Source organism: Xenopus laevis, chromosome 9_10L (assembly GCF_017654675.1).
Source record: "Xenopus laevis strain J_2021 chromosome 9_10L, Xenopus_laevis_v10.1, whole genome shotgun sequence".
NCBI classification, from domain to species: domain Eukaryota; kingdom Metazoa; phylum Chordata; class Amphibia; order Anura; family Pipidae; genus Xenopus; species Xenopus laevis.
The window spans coordinates 115,336,118-115,356,340 of NC_054387.1; the positions used below are offsets into that span (position 1 = coordinate 115,336,118).

At 38.5% G+C, this 20,223-nt stretch overlaps 1 protein-coding gene across 4 annotated transcripts; it reads left to right on the forward strand.

Moving 5' to 3' along the window:
• Positions 1 to 6: 6 nt before the first annotated feature.
• Positions 7 to 15,043, forward strand: c8orf33.L (chromosome 8 open reading frame 33 L homeolog). 4 transcript variants are annotated; one of them, XM_018236483.2, is made up of 8 exons: positions 79 to 214; positions 1,806 to 1,873; positions 4,205 to 4,295; positions 8,456 to 8,593; positions 10,510 to 11,141; positions 11,575 to 11,683; positions 12,400 to 12,546; positions 14,502 to 15,043. In XM_018236483.2, the coding sequence occupies exons 2-8, from the start codon at positions 1,865 to 1,867 to the stop codon at positions 14,735 to 14,737; spliced, it is 1,362 nt and encodes a 453-aa protein (XP_018091972.1). In that variant the 5' UTR covers positions 79 to 214; positions 1,806 to 1,864; the 3' UTR covers positions 14,738 to 15,043. The 4 variants fall into 4 exon arrangements, with proteins under 4 accessions (XP_018091971.1, XP_018091973.1, XP_018091972.1 ...); XM_018236482.1 differs by lacking the exon at positions 1,806 to 1,873 and having other exon boundaries at positions 7 to 214; XM_018236484.2 differs by lacking the exon at positions 1,806 to 1,873 and having other exon boundaries at positions 7 to 214; positions 11,593 to 11,683.
• Positions 15,044 to 20,223: the final 5,180 nt, after the last annotated feature.

Below are 20,223 nucleotides of genomic sequence, written 5' to 3' on the forward strand. Positions count from 1 at the left end.
CAAACTGCCCACTTTACACCGAGTCAAAGCCTCTCTTTCATTTATTCAATAGCACAAGCAAAGTGCCCGCTGATCTCCCTCCCTCTGGCTTTCTGTTTTGGAATCCCGGCCGAGCGAGACAGTCCCCAAAGACAGACCTAGCCGGAAGTTAAACAGAGGGGAGGGCAGCACTTCCTGTTTACTGACAACTTTGTACATGTGCTCAGGAGACCAGGTGAAATTTTGTATTTTGTGCTGACTGAAATTAAATGAAGGGAAGGGAAGGGGGTTGTGACTGATAATTTAATAGTTGCTGGTGTGGAGCTGTTGGTATTTGGGGAGTTGATGAGGAATGCTAGGGGCCATAGGAACATTTGCCACTCTGGCTCTGCACAACTACAGCTCCCTGTTTCAGCTTTAGGGCTCAAAGGGCTGATAGAGGGCTCCCAGCCATCACAGGGGCCCATGGGAAGAGTTATGGAGTGGTCCCTGTCCAAGCAGAAAAGCTAGGGTCCCAATTTTATTTGAAAGCAATGTTTTATTATACATCCTTTAAACTGTTTAATGATATTAATGTTCTATATAAATGTACAGATATAAGCTGCTTTAACAACAGGGCAAATGGGGCATCTGCCCAGGACTCACTGATTTGGGGGGGGGCACTGTGCCTCTTTTTTTATTTAATTTTTTTTCACCCTCCCTGTGAGTTTTTCTTTCTGCCGTCTGAATTTTGCACAGTTCCCCTGCTCGCTCCCTCCTTTGTTCAATTCCCTGAAACCAGATCAAATGGCACAGAGGCTGTGACAAGGACAGAGCAATAGCAGCTGCTCACAAACTATAGTGTAATCATTCTGGATAATAGATCCCATACCTGTAATTGCAACTGAAGCAGTAGCTGTCCCTGTCTGCACTGCTGATAATGTCTACAAACCCAGGGGCACATTTACTTTGCTCGAGTGAAGGAATTGAATAAAAAAACTTTGAATTTAGAATGTTTTTTTTTGGCTACTTGACCATCGAATTGGCTACTTCGACCTTCGACTACGACTTCGAATTGAACGATTCGAACTAAAAATCGTTCGAATATTCGACCATTCGATAGTCGAAGTACTGTCTCTTTAAAAAAAAACGTTGACCCCCTACTTTGCCACCTAAAACCTAACGAGGTGCAATGTTAGCCTATGGGGAAGGTCCCCATAGGCTTTATAACAATTTTTTGGTAGAAGAAAAATCGCTCGATCGATGGATTAAAATCCTTCGAATCGAGCGATTCGAAGGATTTAATCATTCGATCAAACGATTTTTCGTTTGATCGAACTATTTGCGGTAAATCCTTCAACTTCGATATTCGAAGTCGAAGGATTTACATTCGGCAGTCGAATATCGAGGGTTAATTAACTCTCGATGTTCGACCATATGTAAATCTGCCCCACAATGTAGCAGAAGTCAGCTTTCAATCCATCTTTACAGGTTTGTTATCAACTGGCTTCTGCTGCATTTTTTCAATAGTCAGAACCACCATGGCAGAGAATAGAAAGGGACAGGCAGCTACCCAGTTTTGGTTAGTTATTATTAAGGAGTTTCCCTGAATACAAAAAAAATAGTATGTTTGGGATGTAAAACAGGCCCTGGCATTTCACATACACAAAGCTCCAAACAGCCCCTGACCAGCCCAATAAATATACAGTTTATGGCATCTTAAAGCAGCCCCTATGGCATTTGCCAGAATCCACAGGTTGCCAGCCTGGGCCTGTGAATATGAATAATATTTCAGTTTGACTGCTATAGCTGTCTGGAACAAGGTACATATTTTTCTTTCAATATAGGCTGGAGAATTTTGTATTCAACAAATCGCAGGATAGTGAACAGAGAGGCTACTCCACCGATGGAGGAAGTGAGTATGGGATCTCCTGTTGTTTATTTCTTTATGTTCTGTTTCTCCACACAAAAACTATACTTTTTTCTCATTTATAAAAAAAAATGCATTTGTTTATCTCTACTGTTCTATGGGTCAAATTCGTAAAACTGTAGCAGTAGTCAGAACTCCTTCTGCTCTGTGAATCCGCTGCTTTGCAAAACTGTTTCCAGAATCAGAACAAGGAGTGCAGAGAATATAAACTGCCAGATACAGCTATCCATTATCTTGAAACCCATTATCCAAAAATAAAAGCTTCAAATTAAGGAAAGGCCATCTACCATAGACTCTATAAGAAAATAATTAAAATGTTTAAAAATTATTTCCTTTGTCTCTGTAACAATAAAACAGTAGCTTGAATTTGATCCAAACTAAGATATAATGAATCCTTATTGGAAGCAAAACCAGCCTATTTGGATTTATTTACTGTTTACATGATTTTCTAGTAGACTTAAGGTATGAAGATCCAAACTGCAGAAAGATCAATTATCCGGCAACCCCCAGGTCCCGAGTATTCTGGATAGCAGGTCCCATATTTATACTACTTGCAATTGCAACTGCATTTACAAACCGCTTTAAACATATTTGTAAGTAATGTATATTGGAAAGTGGCTCAGAGTTATGATTTCTTTCACTGTACATAAAATAGTTTTTGGGTGAAGTTCCCCTTTTAACCCTTTTTAGAGAAATAAATTGTTCTTATTTCTTTAGGATGATATTCCTGACTTTTTATTTGCCCCCAACAACCAGCCACATGGGCCAAATATTGTCAGACCTAATATAAGTTACATCTAGTTGCTTATCCATACTCTACTTATTTACTCCTGACCTCTCTCCTTCTGTCCTTTCCCAAGTTACAGACTGCCCTTCTGCTGTCTCCTCCTCGATGTCACGGCGACACCTGAAACTGAATATTTCTAAATCAGAACTTCTAAATATTTCCTCCAAGATCTCCCCCTGCCCCTCAGATCTCACTCACAGTTAACAACATCACCTTTCACTCAACCACACAGGCACTCTCATCTGTCTTTTTTTTTTTTTTACCACACATCCAAACAAATTCAAATTACTAACACTCACATTCAAGGCCCAGAACAGTGAAGCCCCTCCCTATATTTCATCTCTGGTCTCAAAATACACTCCTTCATGCAACCTTCACTCTGCTTCTGACCTTCGCCTCTCTTCTCCTCTCTTCACCCATTTTTGTCTACAAGACTTATCTCAGGCTTCTGCTTTTATATGCAACTCTCTGTCTCAAACTGTCAAACTCTCTCCTTCCTTCCAAACGCTCCCTAAACACCCACCTGTTTAGGAACGCTTGTTCAATTAATTAATTAATCAGTCATGTTATAACTCACAAATTTGTTTCTAAAATCCCTATGTCTCAATTGTACCCTAAACCTTTAAGGTGCAGATTAAAGCTGCAAATATCGGTCCTTTAGACTGATTCTGCCCGTGTGTTGGGGCTTCCGACGGGTCTCCCCAATCTATATCAGGACAAAAATCGGCCTGATATGGATCGGGCAGGTTTGATGTTTCCTGCGATTGAGGACCGCATCAGCTAGTTGATGCAATCCTATCACCTGTCGGCACCCATTCTTTTTAAATCATTAGTGGGCATATAAGGGAAAGATTTGCTCTTGTGATTAGGGTCCTCTAATCCTATTGTACTCTGTAAAGCCTTTTTTGTTATTGATTGTTTGCTCCCTGTTCGTTATCTAATGTAAAGCCCTGCTTAACTTGCTGGCGCTATAGAAATAAATCATGATGATATCCATTCTCATTTTAAAGGAGTTGTTCACATTTGAGTTAACTTTGAGTATGATGTAGAGAGTGAAATTCTGAGACAATTTGCAATTGGTTTTCATTTTTTATTATTTGTGTTTATTGAGTTATTTAGCTTTTTATTCAACAGCTCTCTAGTTTTCAGTTTCAGCAGCCATACATTGATTGGAATAAGAGACTGGAATATGAATAGAAGAGGTCTTAATACAACGATGAATAATAAAAAATAGCAACAATAATACATGCAGTGTTTACGGCAATATGATTATTGCAGTTTATGTTTATATTCTTGTGGGCCTATATGTATTGAGTGGTGTATGGCTAGGGCAGGAAGGGAAAATAAGTGTAACATTGTAATTACGTCTTGCAGGGTATGATTTCTTTTCAAGTGCAGTAGAGATGACAATAAACTGGATTTGATTGATGTATAGCCTTACAGAGCATTTGTTTTTTTAGATGGGATCAGTGTCCCACCATTTGAAAGTTGAAAAAGTTTTCTACAGTTCACATATTGTTAATCCACAGGCTCCAAAAGGAACGTTTGAAGATGAACTGGAATGGTGCATTTCTCAGATGGAGAAGGGGCTTCTGCACCTTAGTCCCACTGCAAGACAAGGTGTGTAGAGCACAACATGGATTATTTCCTACATTATACAGTGCAGAGTTTTTAGTACAGGTATAGGACCATTTATCCAGAACGCTCGGGACCTGGTTATTTCCGGATAATAGATCTTTCCTTAATTTGAATCTTCATACCTCAAGTCTTCTAGAAAATAATTTAAACATTATATAAACCCAATAGGCTGGTTTGCCTCTAGTAAGTATTAATTAGTTGGGATCAAATACAAGCTACTCTTTTATTATTACAGAGAAATAGGAAATCATTTTTAAAAATTCAAATAAAATGGAGATCTTTCTGGATAACGGGTTTCTGGATAACGAATCCCATACTTGTACATAAAAATAAGAGTATGTCCTTATAGCATGTCATTGCCTGAAATGTGCCTCGTGTATAAATCATCTTAAATGCAGCACTATGCCAGGGTCAGCAAAGCAGAATAGCTTTATGTGCTCTTCTATGCAATATAAACTTTTTAAGTTTCTGGAGAGATTCCTACAGTAAACAGACGCCACAACAAGACAAACTGGTATAAGGACCTAGGAAATCTAAAATAGAATGGAAGCGCACAAATAGGGTAGTATTGTCTTAATTAAGATAAGTAATGAAGCCCATAGAGCCACAGAGTGTTTAAAATAGTGCCTGGAGAGCTATATTGCAGAAGATCCACCACTGTGATATTCCTCAAGATTCCCCCTTTTGGGTATATACTCAAAAGATTTTTTTGGATTTCTGATGCATATAATAATGTTGATCCTTCGCCTTATAACTTCCCTCCAGTCATCCACCAAGTAGTATAACAAAGATATAAAGCAAAATATAGTACAATATTGCTTTAATAAATGTTAAAAAACCATCACAAAACAACTGATTTTCTACTCACAAGGATAGCCAGATCATAAAGCACATAGTACCCAAAGTGAAATAAAAGTCCGGAATTCTGTGGGACCAGGAAGGCTTCTCCTGTTTATTCTGTGATCAGTGATTAAATCCAAATGCTCCAATATCCTACCCGTTTCGCAGGCTCCCTTGACCCCTTCATCAGGGGTCAAGGGACTTGTTAATCATGTCCGTGCTACTTTCTCCCTGTTGCACACTGACCCATGTATATTTACTGTGACGTAATTACCCACAACTTGATATTCAAATTTCATAATTCACAGCAAATACCTAATAAATATATAAATATATTCCAAGCCATTAATAGTATATAGTGATTATAACAGTTAATCAAATCATTTAAGTGGTTTTGACCATACCCATTAAAAATGCTAATTTAAGCATATTTATTCAAGTATGGTATAAGGACCTTCCTGGATCAGCAAACACAGTACCAGAAACCTGATTACCCTCAATAATGCATTTTGCCTCTGGTAGAACTTTTACCCCTGCATATATATATACCTTTATTTCTGCCCCACCTAAACTGTTGTTCAGGACTAGGTTGGCTTTTTTCACAAAAGTTGTGGATATATTCACAACTTATTAAAGGGGTGGTTCACCTTTAAGTTAACTTTTAGTATGTTATAGAATGGCCAATTCTAAGCAACGTTTCAGTTGGTCTCCATTATTTATTTTTATAGTTTTTTATTATTTGCTGCCTTCTTCTGATTCTTTCCCGCTTTCAAACGGGGGTCACTGACCCCATCTATAAAAACAAATGCTCTGTAAGGCTACACATTTTTTTGTTATTGCTACTTTTATTACTGATATTTCTATTCAAGCCTCTCCTATTCATATTCCAGTCTCTTATTCAAATTAATGCATGTTTGCTGGTGTAATTTGGACCCTAGCAACCAGATTGCTTGCTGGAGAGCTGCTGAATTAAAAGATAAATAACTCAAAAACCATAAATAATAAAAATTGAAAACCAACTGCAGATGATCTCAGAACATAACTCTCTAAATCTTACTGAATGTTCATTTAAAGGTGATTTTTAAGCTTACTTCCTTGACTTAAGATCGTGGCTATAATATTGTCCTTATGCTTCCCCCCCATATTCCCACGTTCCTTAGTTGCATGCATAGAGATCATTTCAAGACTCCATTTCCCATAATTCTCCTTTTAGAATCTCTTGCCCCTCTAATATGATCTATGACAGTAGTTGTCAGATTTTTCTGGTTCAAACTCATCTTTGAACAGTTCATGACAATGAAGGAAAACATGTAGGAAAACATTTCTTTATCAGCCAATCAGTCAATAAGTTGTTACTACAATAATGTACAAATAAATGTTCTGCCTAAATCTCATCTTAAATTACCTTCAAGCTGAGTTTTCAGGTGTATCTAGGAGAGTAAATTGGCATTCCTAAAATCTCCCCCTTAGTAGCCTCTGCCCCTGATCCAGACCACCAGAGGGGGACCTGCCCAACAGTCAGGGAATCCACAGATCTGTGAAAATAGCTGGGCAAAAGTGAGATGCACAGAGAAGTCTTACATTCCATATTACATATTCCACAGTGCAGCTACATAGTTTCTGCATGTGTGATAATCCAATGGCTAACATGAATTTTTGAAGGCGCTAATTAATAGTATTAGGCTGTTCCATTTAAATCTGATCTGACCCTGATCTAGACTAAAACACATGCAATATGGGTGGGTGGCAAAGCTGCTTTTGTTCCTTGGCTAAACCTGCAATACAGCAAGAAATGTTTGAACATAAATCATGCTGCAATGTGCATCTAAGCATTGTTGCCCTTTAGGGTAAGGACACACTGGACGATTTGTCGCCAACGTTTTTAAAAAGCAAATCGCGGCGACATATCGATCGTTTTGTCTCTGAACAAAACCAAATGAAAGACGCCAGCTCCTGTGCCCACAGCGCGTTTGTGAATCGCCTGTAGCTCCAAAACGCACTGAGACCCTTTTCCGAGCGATTTATCAGAAATAGCATGTACTTAGAAAAGCACTGAAATCTCCTAGACACGCACACACATACAGATAAGTAGCAGCAATTGTATTCAAATTACAATGCGAACGCAATGACGCAAGAACGTAAAGACGCCAGGTTACAGCGGGAAGCACAAACCGTTTCCGGTTTGGGTGGAGCATGTACCGCACAGAGTAATGGGATACAAATCGCTCTGTGCCAATAGTCGCTGTGAATCGCCTGTTCAAAAAAGACGATCGTCTTGTCGCCGCGATTTACTTTTTTAAAACATGTCCTTACCCTTACTAGGCAGACTCCTAAGATTTAGACCACCCCTGAGCTGGTGAATTAATATTAAACCCTTTGTAAAAGGCCTGGGAGTGAAAAGCAAGTATGAACATTGCCAGTCAGCCTAGCAGCAAATAAGTTATTTATATGCAAAGATCAGGGGCAAGACATTAAGCAGGAAATGGAAACTGACAACTGGATAGAAACCTGAGAGGCCAGCCCTCGGCTAACTTATAAAGAGCAAAGCTATAAAATGATACGCACGTAGAGCCTAATCGCTTCTTGGCCTTGTACTATGGGATAGCTATGATATTAGCGAAGACATGGCATATGTGGCTTCCTGTAGCAAATCCCAACATGCTGCCTACTGCAGGCCACAATTAATAGAGGCATGCAGGTTTCTCATTCTTATGTGCTCTTACATTTAGAGGCCCCGTAATCAAACACACCATCTGATAGAAAAAGTAGTAACCAAATGCAGTAAGTTAGGAATTAAAAGCTCATATCTGATTGGTTACAATTGGTAATTACATTGGTGCAATTAATTACTTTGTTTGTCTGTAAATCCAATGAAATTTGTTTTTGTATTGCAGTAGTTTAGTTCTGGCACCTACCGAAGGCAACAGTATATTGATGAATTTGTTCTTGGTGTTGAAAGAGGCATAATATCTAGCAGATGGAGTGGTATTTTTAAACAACTGTGTATGTTTGTGTTTTATAGTTATTCTGCAGTAAGTTAGGCAATGCTTACAATTGGCTGTACCATCCCGTTACTAACCCTTTCATTGTAGCCTTATGCCTTAAGTAATATTTGTTGGTCTTGGGGATGTTTCTGTTTATAGAATATTCAATAGCCAAGTGTGGGCTCAGGCTATAACACCATATCAGTGGTTATGTATCCTTTTGCCAAGAAAAGCCTATAAAATATAACCAGGGATATTTTTTTATCATCTGCGGCTAAAACCTTGTGCAAATGTCTGAAGCTGTGTTTTTGTTTTCAGCATCGGACACTCAGAGGATCATACGAGTTCTGCGCTCACGGAAAGCCCCTTTCGTAAAGAAAAGACAGGTGATGAACCAAGTTTTTGGCAATTACCGTCTTAAAATGGCAGAGGAAAGAAAGGCTCTAGAGAGCGCTGGTGAGTATCTTCACCTTGATCTAGAAAGTAATGATGAAAGACAGCGTCTCATTGGTGGGTGACCTGTAACTATGTCAGCAAATTAGTTGCGCAGAATCTTCCTATAGTCCGTCTCAGTAGAGCAAATAAACTAGAATTTTTCAAGTAGGAGTAAGTGGGAGAAATGTGTGTACCTTACATGAGACAATATTAGTTGCCAGCCAAGTTAGTAGCTAATTGGTCCTTGTATAAAACTGAAACAGTTTAGACAGGACAGGTGGTGAGCAGCAAGCTGACAACCTCTAGAACGCCCCCTAACATTCAAGGAGCAGGAGGGCTTGATGGCCAATAAATAAAATCAGCCTGATTTTGCTCATTATAAGAGTGATCCTATCAAGCAAATATCTCCTTTTCTGGCAGCCCTGCAAATATGTATATCATTTCATGACTGCCCAGCTTATTATACTTCATTCCCACTTGACCTGTTACTTAATTCAAAATCATTAGTTAAACATTAAAAAAAAAAAGGGCTTGTTCACCTTTGAGTTCACTTTTAGTATGATGTAGAAAGTGATATTCTGAGACAATTTGCAATTGATTTTCACTTTTTATTATTTGTGGTTTTTGAGTTATTTAGCTTTTTATTCTGCAGCTCTCCAGTTTGCAATTTCAGCAATGTGGTTGCTGGGGTCCAAATTACCTTAGTAACCATGCATTGATTTAATTTAAAGACTGGAATATGAATAGGAGAGAGTCTGAATAGAAATGATTAATAAAAAGTAGCAATAACAATACATTTGTAGCCTTACAGAGCATTTGTTTCTTAGATGGGGTCAGTGATCCCCCATTTGAAAGCTGGAAAGAGCAGAAGAATTCTATAACTTAACTTTAACTTAAAGGGGATGTAAAGGCAAAAAATAAAATCCCATTTTTACTTTCTTTAATAAAAAAGAAACCTATCTCCAATATACTTTAATTAAAAAATGTGTACCATTTTTATAAGAACCCTGACTGTATGCAGTGAAATTCCCCCTTCGTTTTACTTGCTCTGACTGCTGCAGATAGGAAACTTCAGACGGTCCCTAACTGCTCTGCAGGGAAACAATAATACTTTCAAACGGAAAGGGGGGAGCCCCCCCACATTTCTCCCCAGAACTTGAGCAGCTTTGTTTGTTTCCCTATAAAGCAGCCGGCGACTGTGCAAAGATTTGTATCTGTAGACCCAGTGCAGTCTGCATATTCTGATTATTAATCGTGTCATCAAACTGGAATATGAATTGGGGATGGTCTGAATAGAAAGATTAGTAATAAACAACAATAAATTTGTAGCCTTACAGCAGGAGTGCCCATACTTTACTAATGTGGAGTCTACTTTTTGTGATGATGTCCCATTATGATCTACATTCATAAAACCATTGTTAGCATTCTGTTCTATTGGAAATATTACTTAAATATATTGATTAATGAGTAAATGTATATTTCTATCTACTGGTAGATCCCGATATAACTTTTGGGCACCCCTGCCTTACAGAGTATTTGTTTTTAGATGGGGTCATTTGAAAGCTGAAAAGAGTCAGAAGAAGAAAGCAAATAATTAGAAAACTATAAAAAATAAATAATTAAGGCCAATTGAAAAGTTGCTTAAAATTAGCTATTCTAACATACCAAAATTTCACTTAAAAGTGAACCCCCCCTTTAAAGGAGCACAAGCAGAGTTTCGGTAAGTTATTTATTAATAAAGACTTTGCAATTTGAAAGTTTAATATGTCTTAGTGGGTTTTTTTTCCGATGTATTCGAACGAATGGCTATGTAACAGTCAGAATGATTGATTAGTGATTAATATCATAGTTGTATTGGTGCATGTGCACTATATAAGTACATGGGCGATATGAATAAATGTAATACACCCTAACATTTCATGTTCAATTTCTTGAAGCTAACGACAGCAGTCATGCACACATTCAGGAAGGTGCGACTCAGGATTCAGGGAGTGTGGCCTATAGGAAATGTTCAAAGGAAGCATCAGGAAGCTCTGGTCATTGGTTCACTCTCTCCAACAACAACTTCCATTTCGGCTTCAGCTCTGAGGAGCTGGACCACAATGAGCAGGTTGAGTCTGAGGATGTTGCCAAAGAACAACTAGAAATCCCCAGGACAGGTGACAATAAAGACTGTGGCCAATGCAGCATTTTGCCCAGTGGTTCAGAGTTTGCCTTCAATTTCCAGATCACAGAGAAGGATGCAGAATGTTCACAAAGCCAAGATCAAGGTTCTGCTCAGGAGGCATGTAACAAAAGCATTAGGCCACCATCCCCAGAGCTCAAGAATGTAACCAAAATGGAAGAATCCCAAAGCCACATTAATGTGGACACAACAAAGGACATCACAAAAATAGATACAACCTTAAGTAATAGTGCCAAGCCTGAGTTGTCAGGAAAAAATTCAGGAGACTCGCCAAGGAAGAAAAAGAAAAAAGGGTCTCATGGGAAGAAACCCACAGAGGCCGTTCAAACCGGAAACAAAGATAAAAATGCAGAGAAATGTGTGTGTCCTACAGAAGAGCCAAAGGTAAGAAGCTAGGAATATTTGAACCATATAGGTTATTTTATTCCTTGTACCTATAACATCTAAAGTGGGGGATAATCCCTGTGACCATGTTGGGTTTCATTTATATTTATCTGAGCTAATTGTAAGTTTTGCCCAACAATATCGCAGCTTCTTCTTGTATAAACTGCTAGAATATAGAGAGATCATGTTCTTGTTACACATAGCTTTCTCCATAGCCAATAGATAGATGATTAACCCAAGTAATTTATCTAAAAGGCTCATTTATGCACTACAATACAGCATGTTATGTCTTATTTAGCTATGATAAGTACAACCGTGATAATGCACGACCATTGGATATTTAATTAATGAGGTTATTTTTAAAGGAATTATTATATGATAACCATATATATATCTTTAAGAATGCATTCAGAGAAGGTACTGATCAGAGTAGGTTTGTTCTGTGTTCCAGACTGGTGAAGATGACCTACGCCGAGAGCTTGATTGGTGTGTGGAACAGTTAGAGATGGGACTTCAGAGACAGAAATCTACACCAAAGCAGAGTAAGGGTTGGGGACAATGATCTGCGGCATCAGCTTTGGCCATTGCTTGTAGGGTTAGATTGATTTTATATCAAATTTATGAACAAAGTATTATATTATTATTATTATTATATGTGTTTGTACAGGCATGGGATCCCTTATTTAGACACCTGTTATCCAGAAAGCTCCAAAATATGGGAAGGTTCAATTTTATGCAAATACTTTGTCCTTTTTTTGTCTGTAATAATAATACCTTGTACTTCAGGGTAACTGAGCTGCATGCAGGCAAAACAATCCTATTGGTTTAATTAAATTTTTAAAAGATTTTCAGTAGTTTTAAGGTGTCGTTATGTAAAATTGCTCTCTGCTCTTCTGAACACTTTTGCAACTTACCTACATTTTTTTTCTTCATGATATCAGCAATTCATGTAAAAATCTTGGTGTATGTCCCCTTTAAGAGTATGTGGTCTAAATATATATACCGTATATGTTGTGAGTACCAAATTTGCAACCCCAAATCCTTCAAATGAAAAAGTAGTATCAAAGATTTGTAATTAAGTGTAGTGGCTGTAATTAAGTGTAGTGGCTAGTCTGAGACAAATCACAAGGTCAACAAACAATACTGTATAAATCAGAATATACCCCCCCTTTATAACACTTCTAACAACAAACTCTTGTCAGAGGATTTTAGTTGTAGTTTATGTACTCCTGCTTATTATTTGCTGTCCTTCCTGTAGTCGAAGAAGCATCCCGGGCTATCAAAATCTTGCGCAGTGAGAAAACGGCGTTGGTGAAAAAGCGCCAGGTGATGCGCACAATGTTTGGCGACTACAGACGGAAGATGGAAGAGGAGAGACAGAAACAACTCAAGCTGATGCAAACTGGTAGGTCAATGAGGATTGTTAAGAACTTTACAACACTTGATAAAGGGCTGTTTAGCCCAAAACATGTCGTGAATAAAACACTTTGCAGCAAGTTCTGCTAATTGGCTGATTTCCTGAGTGAACCGTTGGAGCTTTGAATTTGATACACCTGTGGCGGGGGTGTCCACCAGGATTAACAGCCTCGAATGAACCACACTTAGTCACCTCTACAGATTTGAGGATTGTTAAGAAGCTTTTTCTGTTATTGCTGCGGTGCTAAGACATATCACACACTAACAATTAAGCACATTTTCTACCTGTAAATATCCTCGATTGCTGGCAAATTAAATCTTGTGGGAAATTCCTACACAGGGTTGTGCCTCGTGATGTAGGATCTTCCTCTTGTAATTTTCTTTTGTTTTGATGGGCACACATGCATTGTTGGTAATCTTGTTAGCACCTATTTTAGTTATGCTACGCCCTCCTGCCTTGATAGTCTGTAAGGGCAATGGCACACGAGGCGATCTTAGGTGCTTGGTCTCCCACGCTGTATTGTTATGTTGTTGGCAGGGGAAAAAACTCAACCTCATTTTAGTGAGCAGCAAAATTCCCAATTATCAAAATGCTCAAAATCATCCCATATTCCATTGTCCTAAATGTTAGTCTCTTACAAGACTGGTACCATGTCGGTTTCACACTTGGGTATGGTGCCCGCCTCTCGCACCCATTACCTTTCTTCAGTTATCTAGCTTGCTCCAGAGTGGTGCCTGCCATAAAGGAGCTAAAGCTAAAGGGTTTAGCTGTCTATCTGCGTTAGGGGCTTATTTAGTAGGACATGGGTAGGTTGGTTATATTTTGTGCATAACTGATGCTTTAGCTTATTTAATGCTTTATTCTTGTGATAAAAGATGGACAGAAAGAAAGGAATCAGGAAATGAAACTCCACCCCCTAATGTTTGGTGCAAAGTGTCTCCCTATTTCTGCCCCAAGGCTAGATAGGCTGTCTAAGGGCAGAGACACACGCTGCTATTCAGGAGATTAGTCGCCCAGCGACAAATCTCCTCTTCTTCGGGACGACTAATCTCCCTGAGCTGCCTTGTAAATTGCCGGCAGGATGGCAATTGGAGCGGTTCGTTTTCTGAAGTCGCCTGAAGTTTCCTCGTGAGGCAAAACGAAGCACTCTTGAGCACCATCCCACTAGCAATTTACATTCTAGCCGGCAGGGAGGCAGTTCAGGGAGATTAGTCGCCCCGAAGAAGAGTCGATTTGTCGCCGGGCGACTAACCTCCCCGAATCACAGCGTGTGTCTCTGCCCTAAATAGAGAAATAAAATCTAAGCATGTCTTGGGATAAGAAGGAATGGCATACATGGAATCTTAAATATTCTGACCCATGTCCTTTAAAAAAAAAAAAAAAAAAAAAAAAAAAAACATTTTATACCTGCCTGTTAAAAACCTGCACCCAAACCCCACCTGAGCCTGAGCCTGCTCTTTCCTTTGTTGATACAATATCCATTACTCCTGGAAAACCTTTTTTAGGATGATGGTTAAGATGCCCTCTTGTTGCAATCTCGATCAGCATTTAATATCCCTACTGTATAGATTTAAAAACCTACATTTCTTCCCGCATACACTGCCTTGCCAAAATATTCAGACCCCTGACAGTTCTCCCAATTTACTAAATAGCAACTCTGACACTAAAATGTTATTCTTATATTTCCAGAAAGTGTGCAGAGCTGGTAACTCTTTACTCCAAAGCCTGTGGGTATTTAATTGCTGCAAATGATTTTTTTGTGCACCCAAAAAATAAGAGCTTGGGGTATTGCCGTTACACGGTCAGACGAGCCGGTTATTATTAGGATGAAAGAGCAATATATTATGGATCTATTATGAACCTATTGTTATTTTGTTGCCAATAAATCTGTTGCTCTGTTTTGTCTGTTACTTCTACACTCAGTTGTTATTTATTCTCTTCAGTTGCTAAATCTGCACAGATCAATGAAGTGGCCACAGTAACCAGACAGAACCGCAGTAAAGTATTCCGCCAATGCCTACAGAACTCCAGTAGAAACCCACAAATACGCTCTAGCTCTTCGTCCTCTCCAACTTCGCTCCAGGATGATGCAACTGCTGGGACATCTAACGGTACCTCCCCTCAAGAGCAGTTTGTTTTCAGGTCATCTGAGGAGCCTTTCCGCTTTAACTTCCTCTAAGCGTAAGATAAAGAAATGTCCATAATGGACTCTATGCACTTCAGCTCCTAAATTATTAAGCAGACTTCAATGCCCGCTATGATTTCATTACCTTCATTTCATTATTAAGAAATAAGTCACTGGTAGCTCCCAGTGCTCAACTAAAGCCAAATTGGCTATGCCAAAGTGCCACATGTTTAAACCCAGTGGGTTGGTAAAGGTTCCAACTGTGATTTTTTTTGTTCATGAATGATTTGTGTTAAGGAGTTTGCAGGTGATAAGACCAGGATGACATGTAGACTGTAAAATAAATACTTTGCTCTATTACCCATGTTTTACTTCTTTTCCTCTGGTTCTCGTATTTTGTAACGGTTGTCTATTGCCTACTGTAATGCCATATCTCCTAAAGGGCTTGGGTTACATTATCAAATCCAGTTTAAAATCCAGAATCCAGTTTTGGGTGAAATTATTCATCTTCTGGTTATCAGAATACATAATATAAGTACAGATTGGAAACTGGACTGCTGCCAGACTTATACCTTGGTTGGAGTTAGGCCTAACCATGGACCAGGAAACATTTTATCCATCCATTTTACAGCATGATATAGACATAAGTAAACATACACTGATGTGAGTGTGTGCCAATCATTTGGACTCCAGTCTGTCAGGAGTTGCCTGGGGTAAATGAACTGTCTATGTGGGGACCCCAAAGGACGGTTTTAATAACCAGTTGAAGAAGAAAGAAGAGACTTTATTATTTCAAACATTTTTTATATTCCAAAAAGTATTTATTTGGGAAAACTTGCAACTTGGGTCAGTATATATATATTTATATATATTCCATTTTTAATTTTTTTTTTCTTTTTGAAAAGCAGCATTCTCATTAGAGATTCCTCTTCCAGCAATTATTACATTAGGAACACTTAGAAGAAATTGAAGAGTTTCCTGGAAGGTCACCCTCTCCTTTAATGTCATCATCAGATTTTTAGAATCCCAAAGTATGGGAGCGCACTTCCAGGGTCACAGATTGGTCGCTTCAACTTTTCAGTAAAAAATTACTTTTATTTAAACATTGGTTAAAAAAAGAATTACATCAGTTTATGGTCTGACGCGTTTCGTATAGACATACTTCATCGGAGACGACATACTCCGATGAAGTATGTCTATACGAAACGCGTCAGACCATAAACTGATGTAATTCTTTTTTAACCAATGTTTAAATAAAAGTAATTTTTTATTGAAAAGTTGAAGCGACCAATCTGTGACCCTGCAAGTGCACTCCCATACTTTGGGATTCTACACGGCTGATTGTTTCCTTAGCGACGGACTCGGGGCGGCAGCACCCGGGTCACATTACCGAAAGGGTAAGCCTATCTGTATAACTTTACATGCAAGAAATATTGTGGACATAAGGTCTTTTTCTCCCCTTTTGTTTGGGGCACCAATAAGAGCAGGGTTCGGGGCATATTGCACCCGAACCACTACATTAGAACGGTGAGCTAACTGAAAACACGGGAAATGTGTGATGAACTGAACAGATAGAGCTTATAGAAAAACTTATAGATTCCTCGTATTGGATGCATGGTGTAACATTGTTTGTGAGAATCATCAGATTTTTAAACTGAAATTTAGTTAAGTTTAAAAAGTGAAGAGGATGTGATTCCTATTTTTTTCACGAATCTTCGTTTTTTCCTCTTTTTTGTGTATCTTTTATTTCTCTAAAACTCAAGATCTATTAAGTGTAAAATCTACGAAAAATATTCTTCTTGCTAAACTTCTCCAAGTAAAAGTAGTCGAGGTCCTATAGAAGTCAGTAGGAGATGCGCTGATCCTATTTGACGTTTTTACTGACCAATTAGACTTTTAAAGTTTTTCCGATTTTTATTATCTGAATTGAATTATAAGAAAAACACATTTTAGAGATACAGGTATGGAACCTGTTATCCAAAATGCTCGGGACCTGGTTTTCCGGATAACAGATCTTTCCATAATTTGGATCTTCATACCTGTTAGAAAATCATGTAAACATTAAATAAACCCAATTGGTTTTGCTTCCAATAAGGATTAATTTTGTGGATCAAGTACAAAGTACTGTTTTATTATTATAGAGAAAAAGGAAATTATTTTTTATAAAACTGGATTATATGATAAAATTAAGTCTATGAGAGACAGCCTCTCCGTAATACGTAGCATTCTGGATAACTGGCTTCTGGATAACGGATCCCATACTCGAATTCGTACTGTTTAGGGCATCGTTCAGCTTTCTTTTTTCTTTTAGTTTGTACTTTTTAGAATTGGATCTTTTAATAACTTTTATGGCATTTGTGATTTTAGAGAAATAGAGTTTATTCATGGTTTCAAACCGCTCCAATACCATAAAAATTCAACCTTTTATAAATGGGCCTCCCATATGCCAGGACACCAGGAGATGAAATGACTTGTCCAGGGTCAATCCAAGTTCTCTAGCATGAGAGCCCTCATTAAAGGTTGATCTTTAACCTCTAGGCCAAACGCACAAAACACAGGTCCCTTAAAAGTTAATTTTATAGCCCCATGGCATCTGGAAGTGATAGTGTAGTTCATATGTACAGAGCACTGGTAAGGCCCCATCTAGAATATGCCGTACAGTTTTGGTCTCCATCACTCAAACAGGACATTATTGTATTAGAGAGGGTACAGAGAAGGGCAACTAAGCTGGTAAAAGGTATTGAAAATCTTAGCTAAAGACTGGCCAAATTGGGGATGTTCACACTGGAGAAGAGGCGCTTAAGGGGTGATATGATAACTATGTATAAATATATAAGGGGATCATATAATAATCTCTCTAATGCTTTATTTACCAGTAGGTCTTTCCAGCTGACACAAGGTCACCCATTCCGATTAGAAGAAAAGAGGTTCCGCCTAAATATTCGGAAGGGTTTTTTTACAGTGAGAGCTGTGAAGATGTGGAATTGTCTCCCTGAATCAGTGGTACAGGCTGATACATTAGATAGCTTTAGGAAGGGGTTGGATGGCTTTTTAGCAAGTGAGGGAATACAGGGTTATGGGAGATAGCTCATAGTATAAGTTGATCCAGGGACTGGTCCGATTGCCATTTTGGAGTCGGGAAGGAATTTTTTCCCCCTCTGAGGCAAATTGGAGAGGCTTCAGAGAGAGAGAGAGAGAGAGAGAGAGAGAGAGAGACTGACTTAAATGTTGCACTTGATGGACGTGTGTCTTTTTTTCAACCTGACTTACTATGTTACAATATTGCCCTAGTACCTTGTATAGTCTGCAATGTCACCAAGAAACCCATTATGCAATTTACATCTCTCACATAAATTTATAATTCAGCCTGCATTGTCACTCAGCCCATGAAAAAAAAAAAAATTGTATGGTCTCCATTGAAAAAAGAAGATGGTCAGCCACTGCACAATGAGGGTTCTCAGAAGGGTCACTATTGCTGGAACAGAGATTTATCATTTACACAATTCCAATCAATAATAGAAATGTTCATTATCACTTTCAAGGGGGGGTGTTGCAACTAATAGGAGATTTGCATAACAGCTGCCAGGCAAACACTATAGAACAGCTGCCAGGCAAACACTATGTAAACACTATATAAAATTATATAAACACTATGTAAAATGTATTTTCTCTATGAAGTCACAGGGTGGTGTTTACCTGCTGGGTCACTGCCTTGGCAAACTGGGACTCGAAACCAGAGAGCAAAGGAGCAGAGAGTGTTAAAGGCCAAGATTTTCTTACGACGTTTTGTGATTGGCTGATGGATTTTGGCACATCACTAACTTGTGTCAGCGAGATTTCTGTCTAAAGCTACTGTGTGCAACCATTTGGACTCCAGTCTGTCAGGAGGTGCCTGGGGTAAATGAACAGTCTATGTGGGGACCCCAAAGAACCCTATTAATAACCAGTTGAAGAAGAAAGAAAAGACTTTATTATTTCAGATTTTTTATATTCCAAAAAAAGTATTTATCTGGGAAAACTTGCAACTTTGGACATAGCTTCCATCTTCTAATATTTTTATGTTTTAAATATTTTTTCATACAATATATTTATTTGAGATTTCTACTCTCAACTTATTATCTGTTTTAAGCTCTTGACGAGCCATCTTACCTCCTGATTCGCTTCAACCTCATTAGGAAGAATGGATGAAGTTTGGATACTTTCTCTCTGTCTCACTGTTTTTGCCTTTTTTATTTTTATCCTGTCTTGGAAGTCCAAAGCAGAACCAGCACCTGAGAGCATCAGCAAAGTGCCCACTCCCTCAGCAAGTTTTAGCTATGGGGGGAAACAGCTGGCGTGCAGCGAAGAAGAGGTGGAGAAGATGATGGAACGGCTGACGCATTTGTTGTTCGAGCCCGATGTTGGGAAAAAAGAAGTTGCTCAGGAGAAGAGGAAAGCTGCCCCTCAGGAAAGGGCAGAAGAGAGAACCTCGCACAGAATGGATGCTGAAAATACTAATGAAACTCAAGAGTCATTGGGCAAACAGCCAGGGCATACCCAGCCTGCCTCTCAGCTGAGCCACCACCGGGTTCAGGTACGGGACAAGGAACACCAATAGGGCACAGTCAGCAGCAGCCCAGAAATGGAAACTAGATTTAGCAGCTCATGATTTATGGGGAAAATTAAATAAAAAAAAAAATATAAATATATATATATATATATATATATATATATATATATATATATATATATATATATATATACAAATCTGATATTGTATGTACTGATATTTTGTATACAAATTGACCGGATGTAATCATAGCCGAATGTACTTCCTTGTTTTGTGACAAAAAGTCACATGATTCCGCTCCCCACCCCTAGTTTGCATATGCGGATTCGGTTTGGCCGGACTGAAGGATTCGGCTGAATCCTGCTGAAAAAGGCCAAATCCTGAACTGAATACAGGTATGGGACCCGTTAAATGCTCGGAATTGCGGAATTTTCTCTGTTATAATATAACAGTATCTTGTTGATCCAAACTAAGATATAATTTATCCTTATTGGAAGCAAAACCAGCCTATTGGGTTTATTTAATGTTTACATGATTTTCTAGTAGACTTCAGGTATAAAGATCCAAATTACAGAAAGATCTGTTATCCGGGAAAGCACCAGGTCCCGAGCATTCTGGATAACAGATCCCATACCTGTGTATGCCATATTTGTGATCAAACTATAGCACAATGTAGGTCCTCATCGGCACATAGAATATTAAGGGCATCCGTTTACATGCCAAGCTGTTATAACTACTGTCATGCAGTAATACATTGAGGATTTATTTATTTATTTATTCATGCCATTAAAGGGGAGGTTCACCTTTAAGTTAAAATTTCAATTATAGATGTTGAGTGATTTGCCTCCTTCTTCTGACTCCTTCCAGCTTTCAAATGGGGGTCACTGACCCCATCTGGGAAAAAAATGCTCTGTAAGGCTACAGATGTATTGTTATTATTACTTTTTATTATTTATCTTTATATTCCAGTCCCTTGTTCAAATCAATGAAT

What these genes read in the sequence shown, in the direction of transcription:
- c8orf33.L (XM_018236482.1), top strand. An exon ending in GTCCTACAGAAGAGCCAAAG is followed by an intron (nt 11,142 to 11,574) that starts GTAAGAAGCTAG and finishes TGATCAGAGTAG; the next exon opens with GTTTGTTCTGTGTTCCAGAC. An exon ending in ACTCAAGCTGATGCAAACTG is followed by an intron (nt 12,547 to 14,501) that starts GTAGGTCAATGA and finishes TATTCTCTTCAG; the next exon opens with TTGCTAAATCTGCACAGATC.